The 18,961-nt window shown below is 45.4% G+C and overlaps 1 protein-coding gene across 1 annotated transcript in view; it reads left to right on the top strand.

Moving 5' to 3' along the window:
- Positions 1-7,343, top strand: part of LOC130115230 (sodium- and chloride-dependent GABA transporter 2-like) — a 67,619-nt gene extending 60,276 nt beyond the window's left edge. The window contains exons 14-15 of the mRNA XM_056282847.1: positions 5,611-5,781; positions 7,227-7,343. Of these exons, the coding sequence (XP_056138822.1) occupies positions 5,611-5,781; positions 7,227-7,343 (288 nt within the window). The remainder of the gene's footprint in view (positions 1-5,610; positions 5,782-7,226) is intronic.
- The last annotated feature ends 11,618 nt before the right edge of the window (positions 7,344-18,961 follow it).

Genomic DNA, 18,961 nt, shown 5'->3' with positions numbered 1-18,961 from the left:
CCAAATTTGGCACACTTTCCCACCTGTGAAGAGATGCGCAAAGATATCTCCAGATGTGAGAAAACATTTCTCAAGTATATAGCAGACACAGAAACACTGCAGCAGCAGTTCAAGGAACGCTTTCAAATTTCCACACCCTGCAGCCATGAATTGTGTTATTCACTGACCCCCTCTCTGCTGCTATCAGTGAGCAATCCCCAGAGTTGCAGTTTGAACTTTGCAAAATACAGTCAGACCCCATCTTTCAAACAAAGTACAATGAGAGAGGACTTTGATTTTGGAGACTACTACCCGAGTCCCACTTTCCACTCCTCAGGGATTTTGCATTCTCAGTGGCCAGCATGTTTGGGAGCACTTACAACTCTGCAAGAGCAGCTGCAACAATGAAGCACATCAAGTCAAAAGAGAGAAACAGGCTGACAGGTGAAACTGTTCCAGCTCATGTAGATTGGATGCACAACATTGACACTGACATTCAGTGTATTGTACCTCAGCAGGGGAGGCCACAAGTATCTCATTAAGACAGAACTTTATACTGATCCACCTGTCGGTGAGTTTCAATGGCTTTCAATGGCTTCATCAGTACATGAATGTGTGTGAATGGGTGAATGTGAGGCATACATTGTAAAAAAGCACTTTGGGTGGTCGGTAGACTAGAAAAGCACTATATAAAACACAGTCTGTTTACCTTGTTAACAATTTGAGCTAAAAGCATGTTTATCTGAAACATGTCATGGAATGGGAGGGCAGAGTAGAAATGTACTAAAAACATTCATATTAGTTGTTGCACTTATTGTGAATGTTAACATTTGTACCATTATTGAATGATGATTTTTGAGACCCCATTGCACTGAAATAATGGTGTATCACTCAGGAATGTGGACATTTTGTTTCTGTGTTAAGCTCATTAAATAGAAATGTTGGTATAATAAACTTTGATTACCAGTATATATTGTAGTCTTTTTATTAAATTAGTAGGTATATTTGGTTAATTGAGTGATGGGGTTACAGTATCCCACTTGTGGAAGTGCATGGTCACAATCTGGCCCTCGTAGTGAGGATAAAATTTTTGTGGCCCTCTCTATCATCAAAGTTGCCTATCCCTGCTCTCAACTATGATCATATTTTTGTTCACTGAAAACCATCCAAGCAGACAGCACACAATACATAATGGTGTGATTAAGTAGGAATACGCTTACAACAATGCCATCCTAAGGTAATCACACAGGAAAGCTGAGTGGAGGTTTCAAAATAAGGCTCACTAAGTAAGCTCGGCAACTTCACACAGAACTGCAAAAGCTAACATGGAATGAACTTGACAAACTGACTACAACACAATATAGCAGCATCACACCACAGTGATACAGTCAAGGGCGTAAGTTTGGTCTCAGTATTGGTAGGGACACTGCCAAGCAGTGCCCCCCCCCCCACCTAAGGTGAAATAAAACCCAAACATCCTTTAATTTCATTGCTGATATATCATCACAGAACCATTTTAAGACCTCACCTGAAGCCCCGGCGTTCCAGCTGTTGCTTCCTCAACCTGCACTACATCTGTACTGGATTTCTGAGTTTCCTGGATGTATTTCAAAATAATGCATCAATGAATAAAATGTAATCTTTATATACATTACACATATCAAACTTATAAGAAAAAAAAATTTGGATAACATTTGAAGAATAACCTCGACACCCTTAATTATGAAAATCAAACATTTATTTTCAGAATAACCAGCATGATGATGCGATTCATAAGTTACAACTGCAAGGTGTCCTAAAACAAAGAACTGCAATTATGTCATCTTTATTCCAAACAAAAATGCTAATAGACATAGTCAACACCTCACCTGAAACTCTGTTCCTGATTCATCAGCCTGCTCTGCATTTGTTGCTTCATGCTGCTGTTTTTCCTGTGTGCAGTGATTCATAGTTACTAGCAGTTATTCACTAGTTTAACCCTTGTAATTGCTAACATTGGTTCAAAGGCTAGAGGGGACACAGTTAGCTTTACACCTATCCTCGAAACGTATTAGCTACCAGTTATTTTTTCCACAGTAGAAGACTGGTGATATTACGCTAGGCTAGCATGTTTGCATTTGTGTGGGACCGCATCCATGTGTCTTTAAATCGACCGGCAAATATTACAGAACCCAGTCAGATAGCTTCAATACTAGCCTTCATTACATTCACTACACTAACACCTTAATAACACTTTTCCATAGTAGAATGGGTCTTAACGTTAGGCTAGGGGGCTTGCATTTTGTGGGTAGTTAGCTAGCTAACAACAGCCTAGCAGCTAGTCTACTACTTACTCTCCGGGTGGTGAAAAAGCTTCGGATGTCTCTTCTCTTTTTCGGTGGTATTTTCTATCTACAAAGCAGAAACACTGACAAAAATGTTGAGGCCAAACGAAATACTAATGTGAGGATTTACTTTAATTATTTCCTGGTGTATTTACGTCAACCAAGTCTGCAACAGCCAGCCTGACATCTTACCGTCAGTCCAGCTATCTTGCAGCAACTCTGCCACACACAGCGCGTCTTCTTCTTCGGGAGAGAGGTGACGAGAGGGGCTTCGATACGTTCATGTGCCCAGAACGTGATAACCCCTCAGCCAATCAAATGGCAGCATATCTAAACGGGTTGCCTTGCAGGTTACACTGAAGATTGCGATGAGAGGGCACGTCGGAAAAATAGTTCTCTACATACTTTAATACGACGAATGAGTTTGCGAAAAAAATATTATATTCAATGCATTATGTAAAAAAAATTGTTATATTAAAATATATCAAAATATTGGTAGGGAAAACTCTGCCTTTCCCAAACATTGGTTGTGACATGTCCCTATGGTCCCTATGCAAACTTACGCCCGTGGATACAGTGCACGTTATGTATGCAAATAGCATATCAAATAAACATCCACAAAATATACAGCAACACACAATCATGACAGATAATACTGCTCAATGCACAGACAGCATAATCAAATGGTTCTTGCCTTTAGAAGTTCTTCTTTCTTGACTTTTTCTTTGCAAACTCTGTGATCAAGTCCTCAAAATCCAGCTGTGCATTGCTAGAACCGACACTAGACACTACCAGGCTATCATTACTACTAGCTAGCTCGACATCCTCCATCAGAACGCCCTCTTCTTCACTTCGCTTAGCTTTTCTGAAAAGCTACTTATTAGTGGGACTTTTTTTTATTTTGGCCATTTCTTTCACTTCCTTTTCTTTTCTTTCTTTTGGCAGCCCCATTGGGCTTTTGGTTAATGCTGTCCATTTTCTGCTGCTTGGCAATTTTTCCCGTACACTTATCACTGATACAAACTAACTGGTCAGGTTAAAATAAATTCCAGTTTTTACTACGACTTGGCTTAAGAAAAACTGATCTTGAATCTGGGCAGTGTAAGCCATCTGACCTCTATGCCCACCCACCTTGACTGTTAGCCAATTTATACAGTGCATTTCCACTTGCTCACCAGTCACCACTTGCCCAGCCATCTCACCAATAAAACAATCAATCAAGAGACTTAATTTTCATGGAAACAACTTTTATTTTATGCCGACTGGATAATTATCAAGATCAAGCAAATGGGTCATATTTGTGTCATATTTCAGTGGAGCCCGACATAGAAAAAATGCGTATTTTTTCCACCATTGTGGAGGGCCCTTTTGCACTCAGGGGCCCCTGGCCACATGCCCAGATTGCCCATATGGTAGAGTTAAGTCAAGTCAAGTCAAGTCAATTTTATTTGTATAGCACAAGGTCACAGATTACACATTTTCCTCAAGGGGCTTTACAGCAACACAACATCCTGGCCTTAGACCCTCGCATCGGATAAGGAACGACTTCCTAAAACAAAACAAAAAACAAAACCTTTAACAGGGAGAAAAATAGGAAGAAACCTCAGGGAGAGAAACAGAGGAGGGATCTCTCTCCCAAGACAGACAACGTGCAATGGATGTTGTGTTTACACAATTTACAGAATACAACATTGAAAGAGGATAAACAGAATTATAATGGAATTATAAAATTTATGAAGAATATAATGTGCAGGATGCCAAGCAATGTCCAGACGCCACCGGAACAGCCCAGCACCCAAGCCACCCGACCAGCATCACCATGTAAAAAAACCCAAAAAAAACAGGATAACAAAAATCATATGGATTTAAAAGATATATAAAAGAAAATGTGATGAGGGTAATGCCAAGCAGCATCTAGGTGGTGACTACCATCACCATGGAAACTTGGGAGGAGGACCGACTGTCTGTCCACACAAGGGAGACTCACATGACACCATTCACACACAGAGAAAGAGAAAGGAGAAGACATCATTCAGAGAGAGAAAAAATACATGTGAGAGAAGAGAACAGTTTGCAATAGTCATTAGCACAGTCATAATCTATACACTATAATCTCGTCGGCAGAACGATGGTTGGTAAATTCATTGAGACAGAAACCGACCCGCCATGCAGTACAGGTTGTGAAGCACTTAACTTAAAGGGAATTAATTGTAAGCTAAGGCAAAAAGATGAGTTTTAAGTTTGGATTTAAACGACTCAACAGACTCTGATTGTCTGATGGCAGCAGGCAGGTTATTCCACAAGAACGGAGCCCGATAGGAAAAAGCCCTGCCACCAGCTGACTTCTATTTAACTTTGGGTACACACAGGAGCCCTGTATTTTGAGAGCTCGAGATGGAATGTATGGTTTGAGGAGATCAGACAGGTAAGATGGGACAAGCCCATTTAGGATTTTATAAGTCAGCAGAAGCACCTTGTATTCTGATCAAACATGGATAGGAAGCCAATGAAGGGAGGCAAGAATTTTTGTAATATGGTCAAATTTCCTAGATTTAGTTAGGATTCTAGCAGCAGCATTCTTAACCATCTGAAGACTTTTAGTACTAGAATGTGGCAGACCTGAAAACAGAACATTACAATAATCAAGTCTGGATGAAACAAATACATGCATTAGAGTCTCTGCATCAGCCATGGACAGAAAAGACCGGATTTTAGCTATATTATGTAAGTGAAAAAAGGCAGTCTTGGTGATTTCTTTAATGTGCTTATCAAAGGAAAGGCTGGGATCAAACGTAACACCAAGATTTTGGGCTGCCACACTTTGTGAAACCACAGAGTTGTCAATTGTTATCATTACTTCATCAAATTGGTGAGCCGGGGCATACATTGGTTTCCTCAGGGTACTCCAGTTTCCTCCATTCAAAGACATGCGTGTTAAGTGAATTGGAGTCCATGTGTGAATGGTATGTGTGTATGGTCATTGTGATGGATGGATGTTTCAAAACCTGTTGGAATAGACTCCACTCCCCCACCACCACCCACCTCTGAATAGGATTAACAAATAGATGATGAATGCAGGCAGTCTGTATGCAGGGAAATGGTAAGCAATTGTTTGGACATGCATGCCAGAGCTTCCCCAACAAAGTCTTTCAAAATCACACATAGACACACTATGTATGATTTTGTTACTCCTTCGTAACAAACTGTAAAGACCATGTCCCTGCAGTGTATCTTCACAAATCAAAAAATAAAATACAGTTCTCTCACTTTTCTCTCATTACGTCTTTACTCTTCCACACTTCCACAGGGGTCTTTCATTTGTTCCTTAGTGGACTATCAGCCGCTGACGTTCAACCGTTGGTATGTGTATCCGGTCTGGGTGTACGTGTTGGGCTGGCTGCTGGCCCTATCCTCCATCTTACTTGTACCAGGTTGGGCTCTAATCAAACTGAGCATGGGCCCTGGAAGCCTCAGTCAGGTGGGGATGCTGCAATACATTACAATGATAAACCATGGAAATTGTGTGGTGCTCTCTGTGAAACGATACTGTCTCTTTTTTTATGTTCTTATGTGAATTTAGAAATTATAGTCCTGTGAGTGTTCAGCATGTATCATCACACCAGAGCTGATGAAACATGTTTTTCATATGATCCATAACTTTGGGAATGTATTTTGGTCAAAGTGTTTGAAAATGCGCATGATTTGGATATCGACTTCATCACAACTGACTGTGATTAAAACATATTTAGAAATAGCTTTGCTTTAAATATTTTTGATATATTACTCCCTGCACATGTACCCATGCAAAGAATGGGATGCTCACTGTGTGCATTGGTATGTGATGGGGTTTGCATTTCACTATGTGAAAATCAAAACATGGAGAAGTGATGAAATTAATTTGTAGTGGGACAGATTTTATCACCCTACTATATGTATCAATCCATCCATTATCTAAACCGCTTATCTTTCTCTCAGGGTCGGGGGGATGCTGGAGCCTATCCCAGCAGTCATTGATGGTTGGCGCAGATGATGGCGCTAACGACTATGCCACCGTGCCATATGGGCAGCACGGTGGCGCAGTGGTTAGCACGGTCATCTCACAGCAAGAAGGTCTTGGGGTTGAGTCTCGGGGTAGTCCAACCTTGGCGGTCGTCCTCTGTGTGGAGTTTGCATGTTCTCTCCGTGTCTGCATGGGTTTCCTCCGGGTGCTCCGGTTTTCTCCCACAGTCCAAAGACATCTAGGTCAGGTGAATTGGCTGTACTAAATTGTCCCTCAGTATGAACGTGTGTGTGTGTGGGTGTGGGTGTGGGTGTGTGTGTCAGCCCTGTCTGATGGCCTGGCGGCCTGTCCAGGGTGTCTCCCCACCTGCCCCCCAATGATTGTCAGGATAGGCTCCAGCATCCTCACGACCCTGAGGGCAGGATAAACGGTTCGGATAATGAATGAATATATATAAATTACCTTTGGAAGGGATCCTGGCACAGTGGCTCAAGCTTAATCGTTGTCAGTTGAGATTCATCTTTCAGAGCAGAAAAAGTCAGCAAATATTCACATTATGGCTACAGGAGGAGTTGTAGTGTTTGGTGAATCTTTCTTTCTTTTTTTTTTGGCCTTACATGTACTCAAGATGCTCAAAGTTATCACTAACATACAAATGTGTTTATACCTTTTTTTGTTTCGATAAAATGAAATAAAAGCTGATTAATTGTTGCCCCTATATTTTCAGCAGCACAGTTGACTGCATACAATAAACGGTATTGTTGTGATGCAGCAATAGCAATAAACCGCCACCACATGCAGCCACCTCACGGCTGCATGTTAGATAATTTAATGTGTATTATGCAAATGACTAAGAAATGCTTGACAGAAATTGTGGTGAGTTGCTTGACACTTAGTTGTGAATTATTCTCTCCACCTGACAGCGCTTCCGTCACTTGTGTCAGCCTGATCTGGCCTGTCCACTGACTCTGCAGAGGGAGGCCGAGCTACAGGCCATGGGAGGAGCAGAGATGGAAGACAGCATTTCTAAGCTTACCTGAACCGAGGCCCTTTGTGAGCTGTGTGGATGTGCTGAAATGAGCAAAGTCTGCAGTTGAGGTGGTCATTTGGAACTGAGCAGTTTGTCTCGTGTTGAGGGTTTTGTTCTTTCTCCCTTATCAGCAACTGTAAACCACCTGCTACTGAGGACTCTGTTTTAACAGTTGTTAGATATTAAGCATCTTGCTTTGAAGAAAATGAAGATTGGGAGAAATTATGTTATTTTCCCCCTCGCTGCACGCTTCTGTGAGGAGGAACTTTTAGAATATTGGACTTTTAACCCTAACCCTTTTATAATCGTTTATAATCCAATCTGTAGTCTCACAACAGCTGAACACCAAACAAATCTGATTAAATTTGGCTCATAGGCCAGAGATTAAATGATATACCTAAATCAGCTGTGTTTTCAACACTTACAGCAACACTGTTTTCTACTTAAAACTGTAATTTATGTACAGAAAGTTGAATCAGTTCATCTGGACACAACAATTATTGAGAGAAATGTTTCATCCCTCATCTAAGTTACCTCTTCAGTCTCAACTGACTGCAGGTATCCCCACCCTTATAAACAATACAGTTGCATAATGACCGAAAACAACAATCGGTTTCATATGCAATTTGCTGTAACCATTAAATAGAGTTTCAATGGCAATGTGTACTATTCACAGAGGATTTGGGAATAGTTGCAATCACAGCACACATTGTAAGATAGCAACAGATGTACTCTTAGCCCCCCCCCCCCCCCCGGTTCAGGGATGGTCATTCCCTCTTCACATAGATGGCCTGTTTGACTCCCCGTTCAAACGAGCGTTCCTTCCTATCAAGGATGTGCACATCCTCATCCTTGAAAGAGTGGCCACTGGCCTGTAGATGGGTGTAGACTGTGGAGTCCTGGCCTGACATGGTAGCTGTGTTGTGCCATTCGCTTCACAAGCGTCTGTTTGATTTCCCCGACGTACAAGTCACGGCAATCCTCACAGCACTTAACAGCATACACTATACTGCTGTGTTTGTGCCAGGGGACCCGATTCTTGGGGTGGACCAATTTCTGGCGGAGCGTTTCTTGGGGTTTGAAAGCAAGTGAGATGCGATGTTTGGAAAAGACACGTCTTAACTGTTACAAAACTTCCGCCATATACGGAATCACCACTGGTTTCTGCTTAGGCAGCTATTGTCCTCTCTTCGATCGGCTGGTGCACTGTTGGGGCATCTTCCTGGCTTTGACAAACACCCAGTTAGGATAACAACACTTAACCAGGGCCTTTTTAATGTGGGATTTCTCCCCTTCCCCAGCCGCTGTGTCAGTGTGGGTACATCTGTCGCCGTCTTACAATGCTATGATTGTGACCATTCCCAAATCCTATGTGAATAGTACAAATTGCCATTGAAACTCTAGTTAATGGTCACGGTAAATTGCATAAGAAACCGATCGTTGTTTTCGGTCATTATGCCACGGTATTGTTTATTAGTGTGGGGATACCTGCAGTCAGTTTAGACTGAAGTGGTCACTTAGATGAGTGATGAAAAAATGTTCTCTCAATAAACGTGTCCAGATGAACTAATTCAACTTCCTATGATTTTCTGGATTATTGAGCATGCATAAAGACATATAATTTATGGCAATCTTTCTCGTGTGCTTTTCTTCTTCTTCTTAATAATAATAATAATAATAATAATAATGCCTTTTTTAATTTTCCCCCTTTTTCTCCCCAATTTTATCCGACCAATTGCCCCACTCTTCAGAGCCATCCAGGTCGCTGCTCCACCCCCTCTGCCGATCAGGGGAGGGCTGCAGACTACCACATGCCTCCTCCGATACACGTGGAGTCACCAGCTGCTTCTTTTGACCTGACAGTGAAGAGTTTCGTCAGGCGGACGTAGCGCGTGGGAGGATCACGCTATTACCCCTCGTTCCCCCTCCCCCTGAACAGTCACCCCGACCGACCAGAGGAGGCGCTAGTGCAGCGACCAGGACACATACCCACATCCGGCTTCCCACTCGCAGACAGCCAATTGTGTCTGCACGGACTCCCGCCCAAGCTGGAAGTAACACGTGGAGGTAACATGTTGGTTGGCAACGGAATAGACCGCTACGCTACCCGGACGCCCCCCTTCTAAAATAATGCATTTCATATAAGGGCACCTCTCATGACACTCAAGGTCACCTCACATCAAATACAATAAAACAAAGCAGTAAACACATTAGTGGAATCAACAATCTACTACTACTACTTTCAGCTGCTCCCGTTAGGGGTCGCCACAATGGATTATCCATTTCCATTTCTTCCTGTCCTCTGCATCTTCCTCTGTCACACCAGGCACCTGCATCTCCTCTCTCATCACATCCATAAACCTCCTCTTTGGCCTTCTTCTTTTCCTCTTCCCTGGCAGCAATAAAACCCAAAATAAGCAATAGAGCAAACATCAGCAGGAGTTAAAAAAGATTAATTTGAAGCTGTTAATGCCGTTAAAGTGAGTACGCTAGCTTAAAAGGGTGGGTTTTAAGAGCAGTTTTCAATTCTGTGATGGAGTCCAGTGTGTGGCTGTGTCAGGGAATGGGGTTTCAGAGTTTAGGTGCAGCATAGGAGAAAGCAGTGGCACCCATTGTGCTGAGATTGATGGCTGGTAGTGCCAACAGACCTGCTGGTGAAGACCGCAGGAAGCATGATGGAATGGAAGTCTCAGGGAGGTCTGTGAAATAAGCAGGGGATAGATTATGAAGAGCTTTGAATGTTAGTAATACAATTGTATAGTTAACCTGCTGTGACACAGGAAGCCACTGTAATTAAATCAGTGGGGGAGAGACATGTTCAGTGGACGTTGAACGTGTAATAATCCGTGCTGCAGAATTCTAAATGAGTTGAAATTGGTGAATAAGTTCGTTAGGGATGTCTGCCAGGATCGCATTGCAGTAGTCAATGCGTGATGTGACCAAAGTATTGACTAAGACTTCCATGGAGTGTTGTGTTAAAGCAAGGCATAGTCTGGAGATGTTTCGCAGATAGAAAAAGGCAACCCAGGAGACATTGTTTATATGACTGGAAAAGGAAAGGGTGCTATTGTAGTGACCCACATCTATATAACGAAAGACATTCACATAAGAGGACGGTGTACCTTTAAGGGAAGAGGCGAGGGGTCAGATAATGCACTTCCGCTTCCGGTTCACAGTTCAGTGTCGTTGTCGAATGTATGACATGCTAAGTTGGAGCTAGTAAACTACCTCGACTACGTCTACTCTCACGTCTCCTGTCTCGTTGTTTTCTAACTCCACATTGGTGACCCCGACGTGATCGAACTACTAATACGAGTATGTCTGACAACGAAGACGCCGGTGCTAACAACATGGCTATTGCTAACGCTAGCATTTATGCCGCTACTGTGAAGCTACCCGACTTTTGGCAGCATAATCCACGGCCGTGGTTTCAACATGTGGAAGCCAAGTTCCAGCTGAGAGGGATAACGCAGGATGCAACGCAGTACTTCCACGTAGCGGCGGCGTTAGACGCATCGACAACAGCGCGAGCAATGACACTGTTGGAAGCTCTGCCAGCTGCTGGCAAGTACGATCCTATAAAGACATTCCTCCTGAAACTATTTGAACTGTCGGAGCTGGAGAAGGCAGACCGTTTACTGTCCCCGAATGGCCTCGGCGACGGCAAACCGTCTGAGTTAATGGAAAAAATGCTGTCTGTGCTGGGATCGGCTGATCCGGCCTTTCTTTTCACACACATTTTTCTGAGGCAGCTCCCCGCACCTGTACGCACAGCACTGGCCAGTTCTCCTCTCGCCGCCTCCAAGAACTACCGTTCTCTGGCTGCTGAAGCAGACAGGGTTTTCCTGGCCAACCGGCAACAGTTTGTGCATGCCCTGCTACCCCACAAGACCGCCCCACCACCACCTGTGTACGACTATATGGACACCGCGGCTGCGGTGACATCCCAGCGCCAACCTGACGACGGGCTCTGTTATTACCATGCCAGGTTTGGGGCAAAAGCAAAACAGTGTCGCAAACCCTGCCGTTACAGGGTTCAGGGAAACGCCAAGGCCGGCGTTCGTTAACGGCTATGGGCGCCGGCCGTGACTGCAAGCTGTTGTTCATCAGAGACTCCTTGTCGGGCCGGCGGCTGCTGGTTGACTCTGGCGCTCAACGCAGCATACTACCAGCACAAGCTGTGGACACGATGACCGACAGTCACGGCCCCCAGATGGACGCCGCCAACGGCACGTCCATTCGGACGTACGGTATCAGACATGTGGACATGTGTTTTGGCGGCCGACGTTTCGGCTGGGACTTTGTGATGGCTGCTGTATCCACCCCGCTCCTAGGTGCGGATTTCCTCTGTGCTTTCAACCTGCTGGTGGATGTTAAAAACTGTCGCGTGATTGATGCCGTCTCTTTTGCGTCATACCCCTGCACGCTTGGGGGCGCTGGAGCGCTGTGCCTCGCTAACACACTCTCCACCGGGGATCCATACCAACGCCTGCTCGCAAATTTCCCCGAGCTCACCACACCCACCTTCTCCTCGGCGGTGGCCAAGCACGGCGTGGAACATCACATCACCACAGTGGGCCCCCCAGTTTACGCCCGGGCCCGACGCCTCTACTCGGCCAAGCTTGCAATAGCCAGGGAGGAGTTTTCGACTATGGAGCGCCTCGGCATTGTCCGCCGTTCTGACAGCCCGTGGGCTTCCCCTCTTCACATGGTTACTAAGGCCGACGGGGGTTGGCGCCCGTGCGGGGACTACCGTCGCCTAAACAATGCCACGACCCCCGACCGGTACCCCATACCGCACATACAAGATTTCTCTACCCACCTGGCGGGCGCTGCCATCTATTCCAAAATCGACTTAGTGCGGGGGTATCACCAAGTGCCGGTCCACCCACTGGATGTCCCAAAAACGGCTGTCATCACACCCTTTGGGCTCTTTGAGTTCTTACGTATGCTTTTCGGCCTTAAAGGGGCGGCGCAGACGTTTCAGCGCCTTATGGATTCTGTGCTCCGCGACATGCCATTTTTGTTTGTGTACTTAGACGACATCCTCGTGGCCAGCGCATCGGCGGAGGAACACATGACGCACCTCAGACAGCTGTTCGACAGGCTCAGCGAACACGGCCTCATCATCAACCCAGCTAAGTGTCAGTTCGGGGAGTCGTCCATCACCTTCCTCGGGCACCACATCACTCCACAGGGGGACGTTCCCCTCCCTGCCAGGGTTGAGGCTGTCACCATGTTCCCCCGCCCCCGCACTGTACAGTCGCTGCAGGAATTCCTGGGCATGGTGAACATTTATAACCGTTTCCTGCCCCGTGCCGCCCACATCATGCGTCCCCTGTATGAGGCCCTGCGGGGTAAGAAGTCTAAGGACGAGCTGGACTGGTCTTCGGGGATGGACGAGGCTTTTGTGGCCGCCAAGACCGCGCTGGCCAACGCTGCGCTGCTAGCTCACCCGTCGCCTGCCACCCCCATAGCCCTTACAACGGATGCCTCCGACTACGCCGTGGGGGCCGTGTGTGAGCAGTGGGGGGGGGGGCTGGCAGCCATTCGCGTTCTTCAGTAAACAACTCCGTGAGAGCGAGCGCAAATACAGCACCTTTGATAGGGAACTACTGGGTCTCTTCCTCGTAACCAGACACTTTAGGTTCCTATTGGAGGGCCGACAGTTCACCGCTTTCGTGGACCACAAACCGCTGACGTTCTGTATGGCCAAAACCTCAGAACCGTGGTCTGGGCGTCAGCAGCGCCATCTCGCGGCGGTTTCCGAGTTTACCACGGACATACAACACGTGTCGGGCAAGGATAACTTCGTCGCCGACTGCCTTTCACGGGCGGTTGTTAACGCCGTTCACTTGGGACTCGACTACGCCGCTATGGCAGCGGACCAAGCCAAGGACGCGACCGTTCAAGACTACCGGTCGACCCCTACGGCGCTACGGCTGGAGGACGTGACGTTCGACGCGGCCAACACCACCCTCCTCTGTGACATCTCCACCGGTCAACCGCGCCCCCTGGTGCCTACTTCCTGGCGGCGCCGAGTTTTCGACACCGTCCACGGCCTTTCCCACCCGGGAGTGAAGGCCTCGACCAAGCTGGTGAGCGTCAAGTTCGTTTGGCCTGGGCTCCGTAAGGATGTTATAGCCTGGGCCGGCTCGTGTGTGGCGTGCCAACGCGCCAAGGTGCACCGCCATACCAAGGCCCCTTTGGCGCCGTTTGTGGTTCCAGAGAGGCGGTTTGACCACGTCAATGTTGACCTGGTGGGTCCCCTGCCCTCCTCCCGTGGTTATACGTTCCTCCTCACTATTGTGGACAGGGCCACCAGGTGGCCAGAGGCTATTCCCTTGTCCTCCACGACGGCAGCAGAGGTAGCACGGGCGTTCATCGGCTGCTGGGTGGCCCGTTTCGGCACGCCTGGTGACATCACGAGCGACCGGGGCTCCCAGTTTACCTCGGAGCTCTGGACGGCGGTCGCTGAGCACCTTGGGTTGAAGATCCACCGCACTACGGCGTACAACCCGCAGAGCAACGGACTTTGTGAGCGGTTCCATCGGGACATGAAAGCCGCTCTGCGGGCAAGCCTCACTGGCTGCGACTGGATGGACCGGCTCCCGTGGGTCATGCTCGGCCTGCGTTCGGCCCCGAAGGAAGACCTCCAGACCTCCTCCGCTGAGCTGGTGTATGGCCAACCCCCTGCGGTTTCCGGGGGAGTTTCTTCCGGATGCTACGGCTCCCTGGTCGGCCGCCTCTCACCTCAGTGCGTCCCGGAGCGCTGCCGGTGCCTTCGCTCCCGTTCCGATGTCTCAACACTGCCTCCCCCGGTCGTATGTCCCCAAGGATCTGCCATCGGCGAGGTACGTCTTCATTAGGCACGACAGCCATCGGTCCCCGCTGCAGCCCCCATACGACGGGCTCTTCCGCGTCCTGGAGGCGGGGGATAAGAACTTTGTGGTGGACATGGGGGGCAGGCCGGAGCGGGTCGCTATAGACCGTCTCAAGCCCGCTCACTTGGACATTGGGGAGCCAATGCAATTGGCCCTACCTCCGCGGCGGGGGCGCCCTCCTAGGTCGGCCCCGGCACCTGCCTCTGTTCCTGCTTCGGCCCCGCCTATGGCCCGGGTTTCGGCCCCATCTGTTTCCCCTCCTGTGAAGCGCAGCCGTTATGGCCACAGGGTCCGCCCCCCGACTCGTCACCTGTTTTCCCCGTGACTTTGCACTATGTCATTGACTGTTCTGTTGTAGACTCTATTTTTATGTTCATGACTTGCACTTTTGCTGTTTTGCATTGTTTTGTGTAGGTGAATTCTGGGGGGGCCTGGGTGGTGACCCACATCTATATAACGAAAGACATTCACCTAAGAGGACGGTGTACCTTTAAGGGAAGAGGCTAGGGGTCAGATAATGCACTTCCGCTTCCGGTTCAGAGTTCAGTGTCGTTGTCGAATGTATGACATGCTAAGTTGGAACTAGTAAACTACCTCGACTACGTCTACTCTCACGTCTCCTGTCTCGTTGTTTTCTAACTCCACACTATCTAGGATAACATCATGTCTGTTAGCATGAGAGGAGACCGGTATAGTGGCTCCGGCAATGGGGAGTGAGCAAATGGTTTTTGAGGCTTTCATTGCGCAGACTAAATTAAAAAAAAAGTAAATATGAATTAATGACCTAATTGATTAAACTGTTCCATCCTACCAAAGACGCTAAAATACTTACTAATACTTAAAACCTGTTAAGAAAATCCATCCATCCATCCATCCATTATCCAAACCGCTTATCCTGCTCAGGGTCGCGGGGATGCTGGAGCCTATTCCACCAGTCATTGGGCGGCAGGCGGGGAGACACCCTGGACAGGCCGCCATGGAAAATTAATATGGACGACTTGATAGGTCAAATAGTTTCTCATGAGTTGTGAGATTTATTCATGAAGGACTCTGGCTTATTGGTGTTGTCATTTTTGTCTTCCAATGAACTTCACTGGAAGACGAAAATAACACTCATCGTTAAGATTTATTTTTGTGACACTAGACAATATGTGGTGGCACGGTGGCGCAGTGGTTGCCTCACAGCAAGAAGGTCCTGGGTTCGAACCCCGGGTAGTCCAATCTTGGAGGTCATCCAGGGTCATCCTCTGTGTGGGTTGGCTCCGGTTTGAATGATTTATTTCCATCACACATTTGTGTTCATATGCGACAGACAGGGAAGAAAAAACATCATCGTACATATTTACACCAGTCCATTTCACACAAACAAAACTAAATCAATCAATGACCGAAAAAGGAATAGGCTGAAGTCCAAGGCGTATTGTTGCATATCCTATACAGTTCTTATGGTACCACTTTATTTTACGGGGTCGGTAATTATCACGTAATTTAGAAATAAGGTCGAAATTACCTTGTAATTTCCTAGTAATAAGGTGGTAGTTTTTACAGGTAATTTTACAGCTAACCCTAACCCTAACCCTAACCTAACCCTAACCAAACCCAAGTTACCAGGTCATTTCAACCTTATTTCTAAGAAATTGGGTGATAATTACCACCTTAATACTAAAATAAAGTATAACCTAACCTAGAATATCAGAGTTACAAAAGGAAGAAAAAAGAAGAATGTATACTAAGTTGCAATCCCTAATTACATTACATTTCAAAGATTTTCTGAAACTCAACAGCGAGCTACACAATTTCAACTCATCATTAAGACAATTCCATAGCTTGACTTCCAAAACTGAAACACATCTGTATTTTACATTGGTTCTCACTTTACATGTTTCAAAAACACACAACCCTCTTAAGTTATAGTTTCCTTCTCTTAATTTAAAAAGTTGTTGGATACAAACAGGAAGGCTTTAACTCCTAGCTCGAAAAAGTATTTCCAATGTTCTTAAATACACTATATCTAAGAATTTTAAGGCGCAGGACCATATAAATGGGTTAGTAGTTTCACGGTAAGAAGCTTTATTTATTATTCGAATAGCTCTTTTCTGTTGTTTAATTATCGGGTCTATATTTGTTTTATAAACATTTCCCAAAATCTCAACACAGTATGACAGTTATGGCATCATCAATGAATAATACAATATACACAAACATTTCCTATTCAGCAGATCCCTTGTTTTGTAAAGAATAGCAATAGACGTAGATAATTTCCGTTTAATATATTCTATATGTGGCTTCCAACAGAGTTTATGATCTATAATCAATCCCAAGAATTTTGTTTCAAATACTCTTTCCATTTCAACTCCATTCAACATCAGTTTTATTTCACAATTAATCCTAAAACCACAAAACACCATACATTTTGTTCTATTTTCATTTAGTGATAACTTATTGATATCAAACAATTTTTAACATTCTCAATTCCCTTTATATTGTTTTCAACAATTCTTTCATGTCCTTCCCAGAACAAAATAAATTTGTATCATCAGCAAATGTGCGAAATTTCAATTTAGTAGATACCATAGACATATAATTTAAATAAAGTACAAACAACTTAGGTCCCAATACTGAACCTTGTGGAACACCACAAATTACTCTTCTTAGATGTGATTCTGTGTTTTCATTCATTCATTCATTCATTCATTCATTCATCAGCCGCTTTTCTGGGGTCGGGTCGCGGTGGCAGCAAGCTAAGTAGGGCACTCCAGAAGTCCCTCTCCCCAGCAATGCCCTCCAGCTCCTCCTGGGGGATCCCAAGGCGTTGCCAGGCCAGATTGGACATGTTGTCCTTCCAACGAGTTCTGGGTCTACCCCGGGGTCTCCTCCCAGTTGGCCGTGCCCGGTAAACCTCCAAAAGAAGGCGCCCAGGAGGCATCCTAATCAGATGCCTGAACGATCTCAACTGGCTCCTTTCGATATGAAGGAGCAGCGGCTCTACTCCAACCTCCCTCCGGATGTCTGAGCTCCTCACCCTATCTCTAAGGCTGAGCCCAAACCCCCTACGGAGGAAACTAATTTCAGCCGCTTGTATCCGTGATCTCACCCTTTCGGTCACTACCCAAAGCTCATGACCATAGGTGAGGGTTAGAACAAAGATTGACTGGTAAATTGAGAGCTTTGCCTTCCGGCTCAGCTCCCTCTTCACCACAACGGTCTGGTACAACGTCCGCATTACTGCTGATGCTGCACCAATCCGCCTGTCAATCTCCCTCTCCATCCTACCCTCACTCGTGAACAAGACTCCGAGATACTTGAACTCCTTCACTTGGGGCAGCAACTCATCCCCAACCTGGAGGGAGCAATCCACAATTTTCCGGTAGAGAATCATGGCCTCAGACTTGGAGCTGCTGACTCTCATCCCAGCCATTTCACACTCAGCTACAACCGCCCCAGTGCACACTGGAGGTCGCGTTCTGATGAAGCCAACAAAACCACATCATCTGCGAAGAGCAGAGATGCAATTCTGAGGTTCCCAAAACAGACACACTCCTCACCTTGACTGCGCCTTGAGATCCTCCTGTCCATGAATATCACAAACCGAATCAGAGACAAGGGACAACCTTGGCGGAGTCCGACACCCAACGAAAACGTGTTCGACTTTGTGCCAAGAATGCGAACACAGCTCTCACTTTGGTTATACAAGGACCGGATGGCTTGTAGCAACTGCCCCGGTACCCCATACTCCCGCAGTACCCCCCCCCCACAGAGTGCATCACTCTCACAGACTCCACCCAGGAACATTGATTTTATGTTGTCATATACAAAATCAAAATCAAAATTACTGTCTTCGTCTGTAGGAAAGTTAATTTCCTTTGTCAAATGTGGGCCTACGTTAACAAAAAAAACATAATTAAACTCGTTTACAATTGAATTATAATTTTTTCCAAAACATGATGTGAAATTCCTTTTACTGCGATTTTTAATCATGTCATTAAGCACACTCCAGGTAGCCTTAATATTATAGTAATGATTTTCCAACAGCTGATTATAATAGTCCTTTTGTTGTGATCTCATCTGTTTTTATATTTTTTGTACTTGTCCTCCTTTTTCTTTGTTCGATGTTTAATAAATTCCCTTTATAGAGCCTATTTGTGTTTTTGCAAGCTTGTTCAAACCCCTTTGTGAACCATGGTTTTCCCCTCTTTTCAGAATTGAACTTTTTCAATGGACAATGCAGGTCATAAATTGTCAAGAATGTGTCCAAAAAATGCATCATATGATTCTTAGTATCCGCTCCATGAACTTCCTGCCAATCATGATTCAAAAGTTCTGCCTTAAGAGCTATAATTGCTTCTGGTGATTTTATTCTAATCAAATTGTTAGTCTGCCTTTTTGCTCCTAATTTTAACTTGTTAATTTCTAATACTGTAAAGACAGGCAAATTATCCCTTACATCAGTCACTAATAGATCGCTTTTTATCTTTCCATCAGTTACATTTGTAAAAATATTGTCAATCAAAGTTGCACTTTCCTTTGTTATTCTGCTCGGTTTTACTATTAATGGATAAAAACTCAATCTAAACATAATATTAACAAATGCTGTAGCTTTCGTATGATCATTAGAGCTCAGCAAATCGATGTTAAAGTCACCTCAAACAAAGATCACTTTATTATATGTTTCGTGTAATTCAGAAATCTTCGTATTAAATTGATCAATACATGACCCAGGTGTTCTATGAATACAACTAATTAA

The sequence above is a fragment of the Lampris incognitus genome, chromosome 7 (genome assembly GCF_029633865.1).
Source record: "Lampris incognitus isolate fLamInc1 chromosome 7, fLamInc1.hap2, whole genome shotgun sequence".
Classification (NCBI taxonomy): Eukaryota; Metazoa; Chordata; class Actinopteri; order Lampriformes; family Lampridae; genus Lampris; species Lampris incognitus.
The sequence above is the reverse complement of the archived record's forward strand: the minus strand, read 5'-3'. Positions and strand labels throughout refer to the sequence as shown.